This window comes from Hyperoodon ampullatus, assembly GCF_949752795.1.
Source record: "Hyperoodon ampullatus genome assembly, chromosome: 7".
Lineage (NCBI taxonomy): Eukaryota > Metazoa > Chordata > Mammalia > Artiodactyla > Ziphiidae > Hyperoodon > Hyperoodon ampullatus.
The window spans coordinates 2932897-2952607 of NC_136920.1; the positions used below are offsets into that span (position 1 = coordinate 2932897).

At 53.9% G+C, this 19711-nt stretch overlaps 1 protein-coding gene across 2 annotated transcripts in view; it reads left to right on the top strand.

Moving 5' to 3' along the window:
- Nucleotides 1-19711, top strand: part of PTDSS2 (phosphatidylserine synthase 2) — a gene marked incomplete at its 5' end in the record, with an annotated part of 28485 nt that overhangs the window by 5289 nt on the left and 3485 nt on the right. For both annotated transcript variants that reach the window (XM_079708110.1, XM_079708109.1), the window contains 3 exons: nucleotides 1927-2028; nucleotides 9750-9832; nucleotides 14072-14139. In XM_079708110.1, the coding sequence (XP_079564236.1) occupies nucleotides 1927-2028; nucleotides 9750-9832; nucleotides 14072-14139 (253 nt within the window). The remainder of the gene's footprint in view (nucleotides 1-1926; nucleotides 2029-9749; nucleotides 9833-14071; nucleotides 14140-19711) is intronic.

The following is a 19711-nucleotide window of genomic DNA, read 5'->3' on the forward strand; positions in this document are numbered from 1 at the left end:
CTTATCTGAACATGACTTTTTGTTTTTGTTTTCACAAAGAAAATAAAACTTAAGTGAAGGGCGTGACACCTGAATAGATGGAGAGATATTCCGTGTCTTGTGGGTGGGGAACTCTCATCTAGTTGTGACTCATCGGTTCTTCCTGGGCTAATTTATAAATTCAGTGCAGTTCCAATTAGAATCCTACTAGAATTATTTGTGGCAGCTGTCAGACTGATGTCACAGTTAAGATGGGAGAGTAAATATGCAAGAATAATCAGGATGGAGAAGAAGGCTGGTCTGCCGGATGTCGGGATGGGCTCTAGCTATGGTCCAGGTCTCTAGCGCCAGCCTAATCTCATGCAGCCCCACTCCTGCTTTTTAGAAAATTACTTGAATCAAGGTACGATTGCTTTCCATGACACACACCCACTTGAGGGTCCATATCCACACTCCAGCGCCTTGCACATGGTGCCCACCACTGGGGTAGGGATGCAGGACATTCCCTCATCCTGGAAGCTGCTGCCCCAGCACCTCCCCCGCCAATCTGCCATCCATGCTCTATCGCCACCTCCTGTGAGTCTTGTCGGTGGAAACAGACAGCGGGTTGCTTTCATGCCTGGCTGTCAGCATGGGGTTAACGTCGACATACAAGTCTTTGAATGGACATATGCTTTCATTTTTCACAAGTAAACACTTGGAAGGAATGGCTGGCTTGGGTGGTAGACTCTGTTTAACTTTGTAAGAAACTGGGAAGTTTTTTCAAAGCGGCTGCACCCTTTTGCAGCCCCACCTGCAATGTGTGAGTGTTGGTGGCTCCGCGTCCTCGTGAGGACCCTTCCTCAAAGGCACTTGTGCCGTCTGTGGTCCCGTCCCAGGGGGTCCCGTCCCAGGGGCGGGCGCTGCTGACTGCCGTGCTGCATGTCTGCTCCCACGGCGACCAGGGATGCTGCACATCTTTTCGTGTGGTATTGGCCATTTGTTGATCTTTTTCTTTGAAGTGTGTGTTCAATCTTTTGTTCGTATTTCGGGAGATTGTCTTTATCGTTGAGTTGTAAGAGCTCTTTATGTGTTCTGGGTACAAAGGCCTTTGTCGGGTGTATGTGTCATCAATGTTTTCTCCCGGCTGGTGGCTGGCTTTTTCGTTTCTTCACTGCGTGTTTCACGGAGTTCTGACGGGAGGCCAGTACTGGGCTCGATGCTTTTTGCGTGTTTGTTCACTCGTCTTCAGGGTGCCCTTCAAGGCTGGAGGTGCCCTCGTTTAGAAAAGCAGGGCTGCATCGTCCGTCCACGGACACGGAAGCTGGGCCTCTGCCCTCTCTGCAGGTAGTTGTTCAGGCAGAGGGGCCCGGGCGGGTATGTGACTGGGCGGCGTGCGGTCTGGTGCTGGTTCCAGGAGAGGCCGCCCGCTGCCTGCCGAGCGCCGCCCCCTTCCCACATCGGAGCTCTGGAGGCCCAGCCAGGGTGGGCAGGCGGAAGCGGGGAGCCCACGTCTCACCCCCACCGGGCAGCCGTCCCTCTGCCCGGTCTTCTGGGCAGGCGGCCGTGGCCGGCCCGCGCCCTTCTCGCTCCGGTCCTGGGGCCTCTCTCTGCCGCCAGTGCTCCGCTGTCATCCCGGCGAATCTCTCAGCCATGGGCACTTCATGAATCACGAGGTTGGTCTAGGGGCGATCTTGCTCGGTGCCCGGAGCCCACTTAACTAGCTGCCTGGTCCCTCTGAACCAGAGCCGCCTGCCCGGGACGCCTCGAGCCAATGCGCTGTCCGCTCTCCCTGCCCGAACGGGCCACCGTGCCGGCACAGGACCGTCTGGGAGTCACGCAGCCGTAGCTGGCACTCTGGGGATTTTGAGCTGGAGGTCGAGGGCCGAGCTCGCTCCTCTGGCGGCCCGTCGCGCCGCGGTCCCACGCGTGCTTTCCGTGCACCGACGCGGGCTGTTTGCGTTGCAGGCGGGCCCACACCCTGAGCGTGCTCTTCATCCTCACCTGCGTGCTGGGCTACGTGACGCTGCTGGAAGAGACACCGCGGGACACGGCCTACAACACCAAGAGGTACCGACCCGGCCCAGCCTCGCTCCACGCGGCTGGTGGGGTCCCTGGGTGCTGTGTGGCACTTTCAGCCCCTCTTCTGCCCGTCCCCATCCCTGGGGTCGACAGCACGGCTGCCGTGGGACCTGCTGCTCACGCTGCATTTGCGCGCGAGAAACCGGAAGGTGCTGTGGCGGCTCCAGGGAGGGGTTTAAAGGGGTTCAGGTCAGTTCCGACGGGGCGGCTTCCCCACACATCCCACCCTCAGCACCCCAGGCCCCACCTGAGTGTGCCGCAGGCCAGCTCAGTTCTGACACCGTCCCAGGCAGCGCCAGGCCCCACGGTCCCGGTCCGGCCAGACTGCATCCCCTCCCCACTTAGACTCCAGTCGCAAGAGCGGTCATCACCTGCCGGGCTGTAAACCATAGGTTCCCACCGCCTCCTCCTTGGGTGCAGTTAATTTGCTAGGGCGGCTCACAGAACTCAGAGAAGCATTTTACTTATTTATTATCAAAGGTTTATCATAGAAAGATGGAGGAACAGCTAGATGGGAGAGACGCATAGGGCAAGGTGTGGGGATGGGATGCAGAGCGTCCACGCGGTCACCAGCCTGGAGGCTCTGAACCCCCGTGCTGCTGGGGTTTAGGGAGGCCCTCCTCACATGGCCTGATTGATTAAATCACTGGCCACTGACGATTGACTTAATCTTTACCCCTCCCCAGGGGTCTGGGGGTAGGACGGAGAGTTCCAGCCCTCCAGTTGTCTGCTAGGCCCCCTTGCAACCAGCTCCCATCCGTGGTGGGGTCCAAAAGTCACCTCGTTAACATAACAAAAGATACCTTTGTAGCCCTCAGCGCTTGGGCAATACCAGGGGTTTTAGGAGCTCTGGCCAGAAACAGATGAAGACCAAATACGTATTTCTTGCTATAAATCACAATATCATAGTGACCGTGAATTTGAGTGTCTGGGCTCTTTGTGAGGCCAGGGGTGGTTCCCATCAGCTAGCACCATTCTTCTACACTCTGTTGATTAGAAGACTTTTTGAAAGTTTTAAACTGGCTTTAGGAGTCTGGTGGTCCATCTCATCCTGCAGGGCAGGAAGTGGGTAGACTGTCTTTCCAGCATTATCTCCAGAAATAGACTAGCTGGTAGGTTTGTGTCCTTTGCCTGAATCCCATGGATTCTGGGGCCAGTCTCAGAAGTGCGTGGGGAAAACTAGCTGGTTTCAGAACTCGTTTCTGTGCATTTTCTACGCTGGACGGACTCACCTCTCCCCCCTCTGGTGCCACGAAGCCCCCGTTGCTGTTCTGATCCTGGGGCCCAGGCTCCACCTGCTCTGGTGGGACCGCTAGAGGAGGCCAGGAAGGGACAGAGGTGGCAGGAGACCGTTGGTCAGCTTTGGGTGGTGGGCTGGCCTCGTACACCTTCACCCAGGGGTCTAACCCTCCGCCTGGACTGTGGTGTAGACGCCTGGGTCCAGGACACCAGGAGGTGTGTGTCACCCTCCCCTGTAAGGTGCAGGCCTCCCGCCCGGGCTGCCCAGCCCTGCCCAGCCCCGTGTGATCACACCGCAGGCCTGGCAGCAGGGGTCGCGGAGCCCAGAGCAGAGGAGGGAGCTGGGCTGCTCTTTGGGCCCCTCTGGGTGGGTCTCTGAGGGGGACGCTGGGCCTGTGGACCTGGAGACGGAGCCCCACGTCTGCCTCAAGGGGGTTTCCAGCTGGAACTTGTCCTTTCCTGTGCATTTGTTTGCCAGCACGTGGTTATGGAGGGTTTGCAGCGTCTGCTGGGCACAGCCAGGCAGGGAGAACCAAAAAGTAGAGCTTGGTCACACTGAAGAGGTGTCCCCATGTGGCTGTGAAGTTGGGCTAGAGATGAGCAGTTATGACGTCACAGGGCAAGACTAGTCACGAGGCAGAGCGGGCCACCCCCGGCAAGAGCGGCGCCCCCTCCAGCAAGAGTGGGCCCACGCGCCGTGTCCCGGACGCCGCCCGAGGCAGGGGTTGGGTCTCACTCACCAGACGCCTGCCAGGCGAGTCACAAAGACTTGCTGCCCCGGGCCCTGCCCTGTGCCCAGGGGCTCAGACCCCCAACGTCGAGGGGGCTTGTTGGCCTTGTCCGGGACAGTAGCTGTGGACCCGGGTGGGTGCTTCCCCACCTCTTCTTCCTGCACTGGCCTTTCTCCTGAGCTGTTTCTGCCCAAGAGAGGTTGGCACAGTGAGCCAGAAGGTGCCACCAAGAGGGACACCTGGGTCCTCTCCCTGGGGTCCCCTGTGTGATTTCATTGAAGGCGGGGCCGGGGGAAGGCAGGTGGGTGGGAATTCGAGGGCCCTAGGCACTGCTCTGCCCTGAAGCTCTGTGCTCTGGGGACACAGGACATCGTAGCCACCGTCTCTGGCCCTCTCCGCCCACTGCAGGGGCACAGAGGAGCTGCTCTCCTGGCCCTGTACGCCTGCTGGTGGTGCCTGGAGCCTACTCCTAGGAGCCTGGAGCCCCACACTCACCTGTCTGAGGCTCTGCGGCTTCTTCCAGGGACAGTCACATACGCGTGTGCGTTCATTTCTGCTGAGTCCACTCTCACCCCCGCGGACCCCAGAGGGGCCCACAGCCTGCCCCCCACGTCAGCACATCTGCCTGGGCTGTGATGAGGTCCCCCACCCCCGGTCTCGGGAGGCCGCTGGGGCTGCTGATTTTTATTATGTCAGAGCTTTTGATGCTCTCAGGGGAAGGTTTTGTATATGTAAAATACTTCTCAAAGGTTACGCTTATTTTTTTTTATTAATATTTACATTGTTAAAAATCTAGGAAATTGGTTCGTTCCCCTTAAGCTTTCAGTTTCATCTTGTGTGTCATTGTGGATCTAACAAGTTCTGTCACTTTAAGGGAGTAGATTTTTCTTCCTAGGCCAACTTTATTGTTGTGTCATTTAATATAACATGCACGTAATTAAAACGTACGGCTCATCTACGTGCCACAACTAGGTGGAGGTACACGCTGAGTTTCCGCTGAGGGCCGCGGTCAGTCTGCACTGCTGGCCACAGGCCACCACCGATCCGTCCCCACAGGCCCTTCTTGCCTGTTGTACAGTCTCACCCAGCGTGCGCCCTTCTGTCTGGCCCCTCCCACTCGGCATGATGGTTTTGTGACACCCACGTTGCCGTGTCTGTCAGCGGTCATCCTGGTCCATTGCCACGGGGTGGTCCACCGTGTGGACACGCCACAGTTCCTTGATCCATTATCTGTTGGTGACATTGGGATGTTTACGTATATATACACATATGCATGTGTAAATGTGTAAATAAATCAATACATGTACAATATAAACATATTTTGCATATTTGTAATGTGTAGAAATATAATGTATTCACAATACTGAAAAACAGAGGCAGAGGACTGACGCTGCCTGGCTTCAAGCCTGACCATAAAGCTGTGCAGTTGTGGTCAGGACAGTGGTGCTGGCAGCAGGCTGGACAAGTAGAGAGCCCAGAAGTAGCCCCACACAAAGAGGAGCAAAGGCAAGTCAGTGGAGAAAGGAGAATTTTCAACAAAATAATCTAGATACAGACCTTACACTTTTCACAATAATGAATTCAAAATGGATTATAGACCTAAATATAAAATAGAAAACTATAAAACTTCTTGAAGAAAACGTGGGAGAAAATCTGGTGACCTTGAGTTTGATGATGCCGGTTTTTTTTGGCCTCGCCATGAGGCGCATGGGATCTTAGTTCCCCGACCAGAGATCGAACCCGCGCTCCCTGCAGTGGAAGTGTGGAGTCTTAACCACTGGACTGCCAGGGAAGTCCCAATGACTTTTTAGATAGAACACCAAAAGCATGATCCATAGAAGAAAAAACTGATAAGTCGGACTTGATTAAAATTAAAAACTTCTGCTCTGCAAAACATACTGCTGAGACAAAGAAAAGACAAGCCACAGGCTGGTGGGAAATATTTGCCAAATACGCATCTGATGAAGTATCTGTATGCACTGTGCAAAGAACTCTTGAAGCTCAGCGGTAGGAAAACCAGCAGCACGGTTACAAACCGGGCAGAAGGTCTGGACGGACACCAAAGAGGACACAGGTGCGTGAAAGGACGCGCTCAACACCATGCATCAGCTTGGAGAGGAGATGCTACTACACACCTGCTCGAGTGACCAGGATTGAAAACACGGCAACACTGGGCGCTGGCGAGGATCTGAGCAACAGGAGCTCTCATCCATCAACGGTAGGAACATGAACGGGGCAGCCGCTTTGGAAGATGGCTGGAGACTCTCTCAGAGAACTAAACATAATCCAGCAGCTGTGCGCCTTGGTAGTTACCCAGAGGAGCTGAAAACTTAAGTCCACACCAAAACATGGACATTTGTAGCAGCTTTGTTCACAATCACCAAAACTTGGAAGCCACCAAAATGTCCTTAGTGGGTGAGTGGGTAAACAAACTGGTACCTTCATGCAATGGAATATCATTAAGTGATAAACAGAAATGAGCTATCAAGCCATGGAGACAGAGACGAAGCTTAAATGCATATTGTTGAGGGAAAGAAGCCAGCCTGAAAAGGCTACATACTGTATGAGTCCAACGCTGTGACATTCTGGAAAAGGCAAAACTATGTGATGGTAGAAAGATCAGTGGTTTCCCAGGGCAGGGGGGGGAATGAATAGATGGAGTGTGAGATTTGTTTAGGCTCTTGAAACTGTTCTGTTGATATTGTAATGGTGAATGCAGGACCCTGTGTGTTTGTCAAAACCCATAGGACTGAACAACACAAAGAGTAAACCTAAGTATGCGAATCTTAAAAATCATTTAGGGGCTTCCCTGGTGGTGCAGTGGTTAAGAATCCTCCTGCCAATGCAGGGGACAGGGGTTCGAGCCCTGGTCCGGGAAGATCACACATGCCGCGGAGCAACTAAGCCTGTGCGCCACAACTTCTGAGCCTGCGCTCTAGAGCCCGCAAGCCACAACTACTGAAGCCTGCGCGCCTAGAACTCGTGCCCTGCAGCAAGAGAAGCCACTGCAATTAGAAGCCCACGTACCACAACGAAGAGTAGCCCCCGCTTGCCGCAACTAGAGAAAGCGTTCGTGCAGCAACGAAGACCCAATGCAGCCAAAAATTTTTTTTTTTTTTTTTTTTTTAAAGAAGATGTTGGGGGTAGGAGTTTATTTATTTATTTATTTATTTATTTATTTATTTATTTTTGCTGTGTTGGGTCTTCGTTTCTGTGCGAGGGCTTTCTCTAGTTGTGGCAAGTGGGGGCCATTCTTCATCGCAGTGCGCGGGCCTCTCACTATCGTGGCCTCTGTTGTTGCGGAGCACAGGCTCCAGACGCGGAGGCTCAGTAGTTGTGGCTCACGGGCCTAGTTGCTCCGCGGCATGTGGGATCCTCCCAGCCCAGGGCTCGAACCCGTGTCCCCTGCATTAGCAGGCAGATTCTCAACCACTGCGCCACCAGGGAAGCCCCAGCCAAAAATTAAAAAAAAAAAAAAAAGTCGTTTAAGAGGTGGAGGACCCCAGGAAGGAATGCAGACTGTGACAGGAGAACATACAAAAGGTGCTGACCTGAGTCACTTTGGAAACAAGTGGGGTCTGTAGGCCTGAAGGCAAGGGACATGCACACAGCACTGGGCTCTAGTGGTGAAGTTGTTTCCCATGGGGCATGGGTCAACAACCGTGTCCCTGCTGTACACGTGCGCTGGGATTGAACAGGAAAGCACACGGATGGTGGGGGCCGGGAGTCTCACCCCGGAGGAGTGGGAGGTTACAGGCGACCAAGGGGAGAATGATCCGTGGATAACAGATGCTGGTTGGAGACATCAGTGAGAACTCACGTTCGTTTAATGTAGAGACAGGTGGTTACACACAGAAATATTTGTAACGTGTGTGTATGCAAGGTTGGCACACACGTATCTTGTTGCTCTGTCGGCCGAGAGGGCCCAGAGGCAAGGAGCACACGGGCCCCCAGATCTTGGTTCCTAAGAGCATTTGTTCTCCAGTAAAGGAACCAGGTTCCCTGGACAAATGGCCAGTTGCAGGGCTGGGACAGGGAACCCCCAAGATGGGCCTGGAGCGTCTTCTAGCACCAGAAAGGAGGGAGGTGCTCAGAAACAACAATACAAACCTCCACAAAGATGGGGCGTGTCAGAGCAGTACAGGAGCCAAATGAAAGCTCCTTGCGGCCAAAGCTGGAATAATTTGAGCAGCGAAATCAGTCAAGTATTGAATTATAACCCAGTGTGTAACGTAGGTACCCACACATCTGGGCTGATGTAAGACATGACCGAACACATTAGTGAATCGGGGAGCAGAGACAAACCTCCTGCACAGAAGGTTTCCCATCAGGTTGCAGAGCTGCTCCCTGCCAGCTGTGCGGTGGGGTGGGGGGGCTCCCTCCCTAAGGCAAGGCGTGGAGGGGACCCTACCTCTGCCAGGGGGTCAGGGTCAGCACTGACAATCAGAATCGTGTTGATGGCGTATACCCTTGATTTGATGTGAAGATGGTCCTTAACATCTGTGATCTCACTTCCAAAAATCCTACAGCCCTGATCTAATAAAAAAGACAGCCTTCATTAAGGGGCATTCCACAAAATACCTGGCCAGTGTTCCTCAAAACTGTCCAGGCCATCAAAACAGGGCCAGTCTGAGAACCTGTCCCAGGCCAGAGGAGCCTAAGGAGACTTGAGGACTGTCATGTGGGGCCCTGGATGGGGTCCTGGAATAGGAAAAGGACTTTAGGTAGAAAGTAAAGAAATCTGAAGGAAAAAACTGTGGACTTCAGTTACTGTATCAGTGTTGGTTCACTGACGGTGACAGCTGTCCCACGCTCACAGAGTGTGGGAAATTCTGTACTATGTTTGTAACTTTTCTGTTCTAAAATTAAAAGATTATTTTAAAGTGTAATTTATTTGCTTTCCTCTAAAAGTCCTTCTGGGTGACAGATTTTCCCACATCATCCCTTTGGGGCGGGAGGGTATCTAGCGGCCCTTTCACCAGACCCTGGAAGGGTGACCGTTGCCCCCAGGGCAGCCTCGCCTGCACCCCACCCCACCGCTGAGTGCCAGAGACAGGGCTTTACGTCCTCAGACCTGCTCCTGGGGACAGCGGCCTCGGGCGTCCCGTGAGAAGTGCGTCCGTGCACAGCAGCTTCATGTGCAGTCACCCAGGCCTGCGAACGCAAGACTGTGAACCCTTGTGGCATGACAGTCCCCCATGGGCGGGGTGAGCTGGGCCCGCCTTGCTCCTCCGTCGTGGGCAGGGGTGCCGTTTGTGTCTGCATGGCTTTCACTCTGTCTCCTGGTGGGTTCCTGCTGGGACTGGATACAGTGGCCCCACAGGACAAAAGAGCTACTAGCGGGGCCCCAGCCTTGTTGGAGCGGGAAGCCGTTTGATCCTAATAATACCTTTCCATCTCAGGGTTTTAGTGAGCTCTGGATCATCCTGTATGGAATTTTAGGGGTTTTTTGTCTGTGTGTTTTTAACGTGCCACACGTCTTAGTGATGTGGCTCTTGACGGTACACGTGACCCAGCCCAGTGACAGGGCCTTCTCCCCGGGGTGGTGCTGCCCCTGGGGCCAGGGCGGCAGTGCTGGGCCGCCAGCCTCTCTGCGGCCGAGCCTTGGCTCTGCCCTAACAGGGTCAGGGGCCGTCCCCGTGGTGGGCGCCCGGGGGTCCCTCCCACCTCCCGCCGGGGAGGAGCCGACCGGAGCTTGGCGCTTCCGCACACTGAGGGCTGTTTGTTCTTTATTTGCAGAGGTATTGTGGCCAGTATTTTGGTTTTCTTATGTTTTGGAGTCACACAAGCTAAAGACGGGCCATTTTCCAGACCTCATCCAGGTAACTTGCCATTTCTTTCTCCGTGTGTGCCCGTGTGGCCCTGCTGTTCTGAGGGTCGCTCTGTGTCTGTGCTGCTGCGTGTGAGTGTCCCGTCCCCTCTGGGGCCCCTCCTGGCTGGCCGGCTTCACTGCCACCTCGAAGCCCCTCCTCTTTGGGCGCTAGCCCCCGGGGACCCTCCCCCACCCCCGCTCCTCCCCCATCCCTGCCCTCTCTGTGCTAGTCACGGGGGGCTCCCTGCAGGCGGAGGCGCCCAGGGCCGTCCAGTGCGCTTGGCGTGGCCTCGAGCTGGTGGTTGTGCCCCCGCTGTTGGGGGGCTCACAGGGCGCCATTCGCAGCCCCCCGCTGGAGTCGTGGGGCCTTCTGGCAACCCCTGGGACGTCCCCTCACAGCTGGAGGGGCCCCAGCCTGTCCGGGCTCCAGCCTCCCCGAGGGGCCGGCTCCGGGGCAGGGGTGGTCAGTTTTCCTGAAGGGTCTCAATTTAGTAACGAGTTTCTGTCTCAGTAAGGGTGTGTATTTATCGTAGAAAATTTGGAAAATACAAAAAGTATTTTTAAATAAAAATAAAAACCACTCACGAAAATAACCACCGTTAAGATTTAATGCTTGTGTATGTGTGTATACGTACACAGGTGTAAAAACAAGAAGTTGGCATCATACTGTATGTGTGGTTTTGTATCAGGCAGTATTCACCTCAGGCTTAACACATGCACATCCTTGTTAATTTTTCATTTGAGAACTGGATTTTTGATGGCTCCTTGTTTATCATCATTTGTTATCATCATTTGAATGTACTACAGTTTACTTAACCAGTCCTGTATGATTGTATACTTGGGGGTTTCCAATTTCGTGGCAATAAACCAGGCTGTAGTGAATTTCCACATGTACACCTTTGTGTACCTGTCTGATTATCCATGGGACCAAAGGTCCAGGGGAAGTAGCAGATGAAGGGCATGAGCATTTGGGGCTCCTGATGGGTGCTACCCAGTTGCCCCCTAGAAGGGGCGTATCTGCCCAGGGGCCAGCGAGCCGGGGGTTGTGAGCGAGACCCCCGGGGGCTCTGCCCCCTTAATGCCTGGCGGGGACGTTGGTGCTGGGTGAAGCCTGTGTGGTCCCTGCCCCCGGGGCAGCGTGAGCTTCCTGAGCCCAAGGGCACGGCCCCCACTGGGGGTTGGGGAGGGGCTGCAGGGCCTTCTCCACCGTCTCCACTGGTGTGGGCCCGTCCAGTCTTGCCTCAGAAGGGCGTGGACTCTTAACCAGAGCAACGGAAAAGTGAGCTGAAGTGTCAACCACCAGAGTCACAGTGAGAAACCAGGTGTGTTCATTGCTCGTCCGACAGACTTGGAAGGGAGAACAGGAGCTGCCAGAAACTCCCCAGAGGCTGTCGGTGGGTGAGGGCGCAGCGAAGTTCTCATGGGCACCCGGCACTGGACGAAGCCGCGAGCAGGACAGACGGGGCCCTGCCCGCGTCATCCCGGGGCTTCAGCTTCAGGAAAGCTCCGTCTGCGGCTCTGAGCGGTGTGAGTGTCAGGCCGGAGCCCCTCTGGAGCGAGCAGTGCCGCAGTTTCTGAGCTGACGTTCTGAGCGTGGCTCTGCCTTTCCTTAGTTTGGTTGCTGTGCGCACACCCTGTTTCTCTGCCAGTCTCGGCTTAGTTCACGTGGGGACCTGCCCCAGAGCACCATCCAGATGGCTTGTTCACCTGGTAGTGGCAGGAAGTCCTCAGCCTCTCAAATCAGGTTACGTGTGCACGCTGGCAGGAACGGACTCCACAAAGGAGGTGCCCTGGGGTCTCTGCGTGCTTCCCGCCCTCCTCTGGGCCCAGCTCAGGTAGCCACTTGGGGAGCAGACAGCCGACCTGTGTGGGGCGTTGCTTTATTTGGAAATGAGTTGGCTGCAGCTCCAGCTGGGCCTGCCACTGAAGGGGCCCCTTTGCCTCGTGAGCGGCTCCCTGCAGAAGCTGGAGTAGACAAGGCCGTTGCAGGTGCTGCCGAGGTGGCCGGAGTTGGTGCTCGGGAAGAAGATACGGGTGCGGGTCTGGGAGCGGGGCAGCCCGTGACCAGGAGCCTCCGGGGTGGCTCGCGGAGAGCCGTAGCTGCGGCGGGCTGTGGGGACCCTGGCCGTGGGGAGGGACGAGGGCCCACTGGCCACTTGTGGGGGGCAGGCCTGGGTCCTGGTGGGCTCTACAGGGTGCTAGTGGTGGGGAGTCTGAGCCGAGTGGGGGTGGCCGGGGGAGGGACAGCACAGCCTTCATTGGAGGAGGTGCCCGTCCCCGCAGCTGGGCAGCCACACTCGGCCGCCCCAAATCCCTGCTCCGCAGCCCTCGACCTGCTGCTGCAGCCTCGAACCAGGGAGAATTTTCCAGGTTTTTCCTATCTTCAAGGGCACGAAGAATAAGTCTGTCACCTCGGCTGTTTACGTCCGTTGTCTCGGAACATGTTAGCCCACCTTCCCATGAACTCAACCACGTTTGTATTTCCTGCCCGTGCGAGGTTGGATTCTCGTCAGTCTCCGGGGCGGTTTTTCCCCTGGCAAATGGGTTAGGCCCAAGCCCTAAGGGTGCCAGGCTGGCCCCAGAGCCTGGCGTGTGCACAGTTCTCACCCTCTTCTGGCACAACAGGCCCCACACCCCTCCCACTCACCTGCCCGGCTGCCTGTACCCTGGGTCCCCACCGAAGCGGGGGCGGGAGAGCGTGTGGCGCTGTCCCAGATGACCTGGAATAGCTGTGGAATAGCCGTGGCCAAACCTTGTGTCTCTAGTTTGTGAGCACGGCTTATTTTTTTAATTCAAGGTGAATTAGCTTTTAAAAGTAGGCTGGTGGGGTTTTTTTTTCTTTACAGACATAAGCATAGGGGAAGCAGATGTCTTATTATATATTTATTTTATTTTATTATTTATTTGTTTGTTTTTTAGCTGCGTTGGGTCTTCGTTGCTGTGCACGGGCTTTCTCTAGTTGTGGCGAGCAGGGGCTACTCTTCGTTGCGGCGCGCGGGCTTCTCGTTGCGGAGCACGGGCTCTAGGCGCGCAGGCTTCAGTAGTTGTGGTCTGCGCGCTTCAGTAGTTGCAGCACGTGGGCTCAGTATTTGTGGCGCGTGGGCTCTGGGGCGGGCGGGCTTCAGTAGTTGTGGCTCGCGGGCTCTAGAGCACAGCCTCAGTAGTTGTGGCACACGGGCTCAGTTGCTCTGCGGCATGTGGGATCTTCCTGGACCAGGGATCGAACCCATGTCCCCTTGGCAGGCAGATTCTTTACCACTGCGCCACCAGGGAGTTCCCCTTAGGCATTTATTAAACGGGATTCTGAAGATTCTTGGAAGATAGAAGTTACCGTTGGCTTTTAGGACAGTTCTAGACCTTCCCCTTCCTGTTATCTCATCCCGCAGGGACTTGAGAGTATGGAAAGCAGATGGTGAGAGAGAGGAGTCCCGGCCAGTGAAAGGGGTTCTGAGGGACACGTTCGTTCTTTTTTCCAGCTTTATTGAGATAAGATTGACATGTAACATAAGTTTAAGGTGTACTGTGTGATGGTTTGATACATGTGTATTGAAAACTCCAGTATGGTTAGTTAACCCCTCTGTCATCTCATGTAATCTCAACTTTTTTTTTTTTTTATGGTGCGAACATTTAAGATCAACTCTCTCAGCAACATTAAAGTATATAACATAGAACCGCCAAGTGTAGTCCCCGGAGGGACAGAAGTGCTGACTGGAACTTAAGACACTTTCCTAAAACAAATCATCATCCCAGGAATTCAGAGATGGTTTAATGTTGGGAAATGTGTTAATTTCATTCATCACATTAACACTAAAGAAAAAAATTGATCCTCGTAAATGCAGAAGAATAAAGTTTTGTACTCATTCATGATAGAAACACAGCATACTCGAATTAAAAGGTTCTCAACGTGACGAAAGGTATCCACCAAAACCCTGCAAACTTACTTAATGATGAAGGTTAGAAGCATCCCTAAGAAACACAAGACAAGGATGTTTGCTGTCACTGCTCGTATCTGGTGGTTTGCGGGCCTTCTGTGCTGCGGGAAAGATTAGGGACGGGAATGGAAGAGAAGGGAGGAAGAACAGTCAGAGAGAAACTGTGCTCAGCCCTGAGTTAGATCTTGCTTCTGAAGTCTCTACCAGGGACCTGAGGGCCCCGAGCAGAGGCCGTGCGTGAGGGAGCTGTGTGGGGCGGGGCCGCGGGCCGCAGGGCGGCGCCCCCTGATGCCTCTGTGTTCTCCGTGTCTGTACAGCCTACTGGAGGTTTTGGCTCTGCGTCAGTGTGGTCTACGAGCTGGTGCTCATCTTTATACTCTTCCAGGTAAGCGGGTCTGTTGGTTGGGTGAACTGTGAAAGTGGAGGTGGCACAGAACGCTCTGCGCATTGGCCCCCAGGGCTCTGGTAGGAGGCTGGACCCCACCCGAAGGGGGCAGGGGCTGTAGGGGTGGGAAGGCGCCAGCCATCGCCTGCGGCAGAGTCTCTGTTCTCAGCGGGCCTGGACCTCTGGGCGCAGCTGCCACGTGGCCGGGGGACGATGGGTTCAGACGTGGACGCCTGGCGGGTGCTCCAGATCTGAGCAGGGCTGAGCCCTCGCAGGGGGCACACCTGACCCCACAGCACAGGCGCTCTGAGTGTGGGCAGTGGGCCCGGGACCAGTCGCCATGGGCCTTGTTTCTGGTTTTGCAGGTGACCCGCTGTGGCTTTGTGTGTTTTTCTCCCTTCTGGCACACGTTCTGCAAGGGGGTTGGGGTGGAGGTTGGAAACTTAGCTCCTCAGTAAATCTTGGATCAGGATTTGTTGCTGCTAACGTCTGCCTGATTAATACTCCTGTTCTGCTGGACTTATCGGCTCGCCTTTGAGGGTGGTCTTCAGGATTCACAATCTCAAAACAGTCAGCGACAGCTGAGTGATTTATCATCGCGTGGGAAGGTTTGCATTTCGGGTAGGCGTGCAGGGCTGGGAGCTGTAACACCTGTTTGTGCTTGTGTGGACACCACAGTTAGGCACAGAGCCGCAGGCCCCCTCGGGTGCCACGTCCGTGGCCCTGGCCTCGCAGTGGCCTCGCAGCTGCCATCTGTCCCTGCATCACCACCACTTGTCTCTTGGAAAGTCTCGTGTGAGTGGAGTTGTGCAGAGCGTGGCCTTCACTGGCTCTGAAACTCAGCCAAGCCGTGCGCACCTACAGCCGGTCCTCTTTACCGTGGATGGGGTTCCTGGTGGAGGGACCGCCATCTGTCCATACACTGGGGTTGTGTCTGGTTTGGGGCAGATGTGCGTGGAGCTGCTCTGAGCCTCAGGTACAGGCTCTTGTGTGGACCTGAGCTTTCATTTCTTGCGGATGAACACTCAGGAGGGACTCCTGCGTCGTAGGTGAGGTGTCTCACTCCCGGGGCAGCTGTGTCCCGCCCGCACCCTCTCTCATCCTTGGCGGTACTTGCCATCACCAGGATCTTTCATTTTAGCCAGTGTCTTATGGATTTCATTGCATTTCTAGAGTGGCTGATGATGCTGACCAACTTCTCCTGCATTTACGAGCCATGAAACAAACATCCTCCTCGGTGAAGTGTTTATTTTTTGCCCTTTTTAAAAATCGGGTGGTTTGTTTTTGTAGTGTTGAGTTATGACAGCTTTTTATATAGTCCTGGTTACAAGGTCCTTTGCTGGATGTGCTGGGCCTTCGTTGTTTAACAGTGGCGGTCCTTATGTCTTTTCTTTTTGTGTTTTTGATGTCATATCTAAGACTTCTTTGTCCAACACCAATTTATTAAGATTTTCTCCTATACTTTCTTTTAAAACCTACCTGGTTTTATATTTTACACTGAGATTGCTTATTCATGTTGATTTCTTTTTACATTTTGTTTTGGAACGATTGTAGATTCACAGGAAGTTGTGAACAAATTGTACAGGTAGGTCCTGTGTTCCTTCACCCAGGTCCTCAATATTTTGCACAAATGTAGGACAGCATGTGTACCTGAAACTAACAGAATATTGTAAGTCAACTATACTTTAATTTAAAAAAAAAAAAAATATATATATATATATATAAGACAGTATCAAACCAGGAAATTGATATCAGTGCACTCCACAGAGTTTGTCACAGTTCAGTTTTACAGCATGTGTGCACACACACGTGTGTATGTAGGATACTGTGCAATTTTTTTGGTTTTATTGCAGTGTATTTAATTAAAAGTATTTTTTAACTACAGTAAAAAACACATAACATAAAATTTACCATCTCAGTCATCTCTAGGTGCACAGGGCGGGGCACGAAGCACATTCACATGGTCGTGTTACCTTCCCCACCATCATCCCCAGAACGTTCCGTCTTCCCAAATGGACACTCTGTCCCCATGAAACACTCACCCTCTCCCCTCCCCCAGCCCTGGGCCCCACCGTCTACTTTTCTATCTCTGTGGATGTGACTCCTCCAGGGACCTCATGTGGGTGGAATCAGACAGGTTTTGTCCTTCTGTGACTGGATTATTTCACTGAGCGTAATGTCCTCAGGGTTCACCCTGTGTAGCCTGCGTCACAAGTTCCTTCCTTTTTAAGGCTGAGTAATGTTCCACTGTGTGTTTAAACCACATTTTGTGTATCCACTCAAATGGATGGACACTGGGGTTGCCTCCACCTTTTGGTGCCTGTGAACGTGGGCGTGTGAGTACCTGTTCCAGTCCCTGCTTTCCATTCCTTTGAGGACACGCCTACAAGTGGGATTGCTGAGTAATTCTGTTTAACCTTTAGAGGGGCTGCCAGACTATTCTCCACAGCGGCTGTACGCATTTTACAGTCCCTCCAACAGTGCATAGGCTTCCAATTTCTCCATATTCTCACCAACACTTGTTATTTTCCTTTTTTTGGGGGGGGCAGGGTGGTGAAGTGGTAAAATATCTCGTGGTTTTCCTTTTTTTTTTTTTTTAAATAAATAAATTTATTTATTTTTGGCTGCATTGGGTCTTTGTTGCTGTGAGCAGGCTTTCTCTGGTTGTGGCGAGCAGGGGCTACTCTTCGTTGTGGTGCGCGGGCTTCTCATTGCCCTGGCTTCTCTTGCTGCGGAGCACGGGCTCTAGGCACGCAGGCTCAGTATTTGTGGCATGTGGGCTCAGTAGTTGTTACTCGCGGGCTCTAGAGTGCAGGCTCAGTAGTTGTGGCGCACGGGCCCAGCCACTCTGCGGCATGTGGGATCTTCCCGGACCGGGGCTCGAACCCGTGTCCCCTGCGTTGGCAGGTGGACTCTTACTTGCTGCGCCACCAGGAAGTTCCTCTCCTGTGGTTTTGATTGCGTTTCCCTGATTGCTGGTGATGCTGAACATCTGCTCATGTGCTTGTTGGATGTTTGTGTGTCTTTTTGGGAGACCAGCTTTTGTTCTGATTGATTTTTTTAAATGGTTCATGTTTTGTTTTATTTATTTAAAATAAACTTTTTATTTTAAGACACATTTACAGGATTGTGAAGTTAGTGCAGAGAGTTTCTTCACCCGGGGTCTCCTGTTATGAACATCTTACACTAATATGACACATTTGTTACAATTAATCATTATTAACTAAAGCCCACACTTTCTCTCAGGTTTTCCCCTCCTCTGCAGCACAGGACCCTCCCCTTACGTGGGTCTTTCATTTCTCTCAGCGACATTTTGTGGTTTTCGGAGTATATGTTTTGCACTTCCTTTGTTAAATGTATTCCTAAGTACCTCACTCTTTCTGATGCTGTCCTGAGTGGGACTGTCTTGATTTCGTGTTGGTCTGCTGGTCCCTGGCATCTGGAAACGCAGCCTGTTGCTCTGTCGGTCTGGGTCCTCTGTGCCTGCTCATTCGTTCCCACAGCTCTTCTGCTGTTCAGGGGGTTCCTGAGGGGGTCTCTGTGCAGGAATAGGGGGAGTTCACTTCTTCCTTTCCAACCTGAGTGTCTGTCCGTCCGTCTCTGGCCTCACACCGTCCCCCACTTCTTAGCAGGGAGCCCTCAGCCCTCACCAGATGCCCCTTGTCAGTGGAGGAAGCTCCACTCTTCCTAATTTGTTGAGTGTTTGTTTCATGAGAGGGTATTAGATTTTGTTGGTTGGATGCTTTTTCTGCATCAAGTGAGATGATCATGTGGTTTTTTCCCTTTATTAACATGATGTTTTGTGTTGATTCATTTTCTCATTTTGAACCAGCTTAGCATTCCTGGGATAAAGCCCACTTGGTCGTGGTGTATGACCTTTTGTATATACTGCTGGATTCACTTTGCTAGTATTCTGTTGAGGATTGTTGCATCCATATTCATAAGAGACACTCTCTGTAGTTTGCCTGGAATGTCTTTTTCTGATTTTGGTATCAGGGTTGCTGGGGGTTTGTCTGGTGTTTCTGTCGTGATTTGACGCATGATTCTGACCGTCGGTGCTGACCCCGACCCCCTGGCAGAGGTGTGTCTGTCGGGTCCCCTCCATGCCTCGCCCTCGGGAGGGAGGCCCCCCTGCGCAGCGGGGCAGAGAGCAGCTCCATAATCCAATGGGAAACCTTCTGTGTAGGAGGTTTGTCTCTTCTCCCTGACTCAATAATGTGCTCAGTCATTTCTTACATCAGCGCAGACTCGTGGGTAGGTATCTGCGTTACACTTCGGGTTACAGTTCAGTACTTAATTCGTTGCTCAAGTTGTTCCAGCCTTGGCTGCTGGGAGCTTTCCCATACCCCACGTACGTGGGTTCTTGGTGTTTTGTTTTGTGTTTCTGAGCACCTCCCTCCTTTCTGGTGCTAGAAGACATTCCAGGCCCATCTTGGGGGTTCCCTGCCCCAGCCCTGAAATCTGCCATTTCTCCAGGGAGCCTGGTTCCTTTACTGGAGAACGAATGCTCTTAGGAACCAGGATCTGGGCTCTCTCGGCCAGCAGCGCGGAGCCCTGTGGGTCCTGACCACTGAGTCTGCAGATTTATAAATGGCCGGTTCTGGGAGGCCCCCCTGCCCAGGCTGCTGTCCTCTCCCAGAGCCATGTCACGAGGGGTCAGTCGGCCTCCCTGGCCTTTGCTGGAGTGGAGGTTCATGGTCTGGCCCTCTGGGCTTGGGTGACAAGCTCTCAGCTGGGACCGGAGCTGACTTCCTTGGGTCATGTCAGCCCTCAGATGCCCTGAGACGGAGACTTGTTACAGTGCTGTTTTTCACTTCTCTGAGGGTTGAGTGTCCAGGGATCTGAGCCCCTACTGACCTGGCTCTGGAGCAGAGCCCGTGGGGCCATCCTGACTCAGGAACACAGTGGTGTCGGGTTCTGCCCTGCTGTCTGGCCCTCAGATCCCGTGTTACCAGGGCACACGTTGTGGGGGAGGGTTTCAGTTGTTCGTGGTGTCACCTCAGTCATGTGACAAGATGCAGGTCTGAGTGTCATCTGTCCACACACACCACGGACCACGTCTCGGCACCCCAGCCTAGAGCCTCTTCCCCGCTGTGCCCTTTCGCTGGTACTCAGGGCAGGAGCGAGGGGACAGGGTCCTGATGACGGGTGTCCCAGGGTGCCTCCTGTGGACCAGAGGCCCCAGCTGGCGGCCAGCGGGGGGCCTGGAGGGAGGAATGGGGGGGGTCCTCTTCTGCCAGGGTACGCCCCCAAAAGCCCACTTTGTGCCAAGGCTGGAGGACTGTTTGGCTAACGTTGGCGTCTGGGAGAGGCTTTCTGGGCACTGCGTGAAGAAGCGTGTCCCACAGTGCTGTTCCTCGGTGTGGGGTCTGGACCCCGAACCGGACGTAGGGAGGAGAGGTGGGGAGACTGGTGATCTGAGCGCCCTCCCACGGGAGGTGCCCCTGCGACGCCACGTGGCATGGTCCTGGGGTCCCATGGGGGCGTGAGGACGTCCTCAGACTTGGGACATCCCCGCTCTGCCCGGCCCGAAGTGGGGGTGATGCTGAGACAGTGCTTCCCCTCGCGGTTG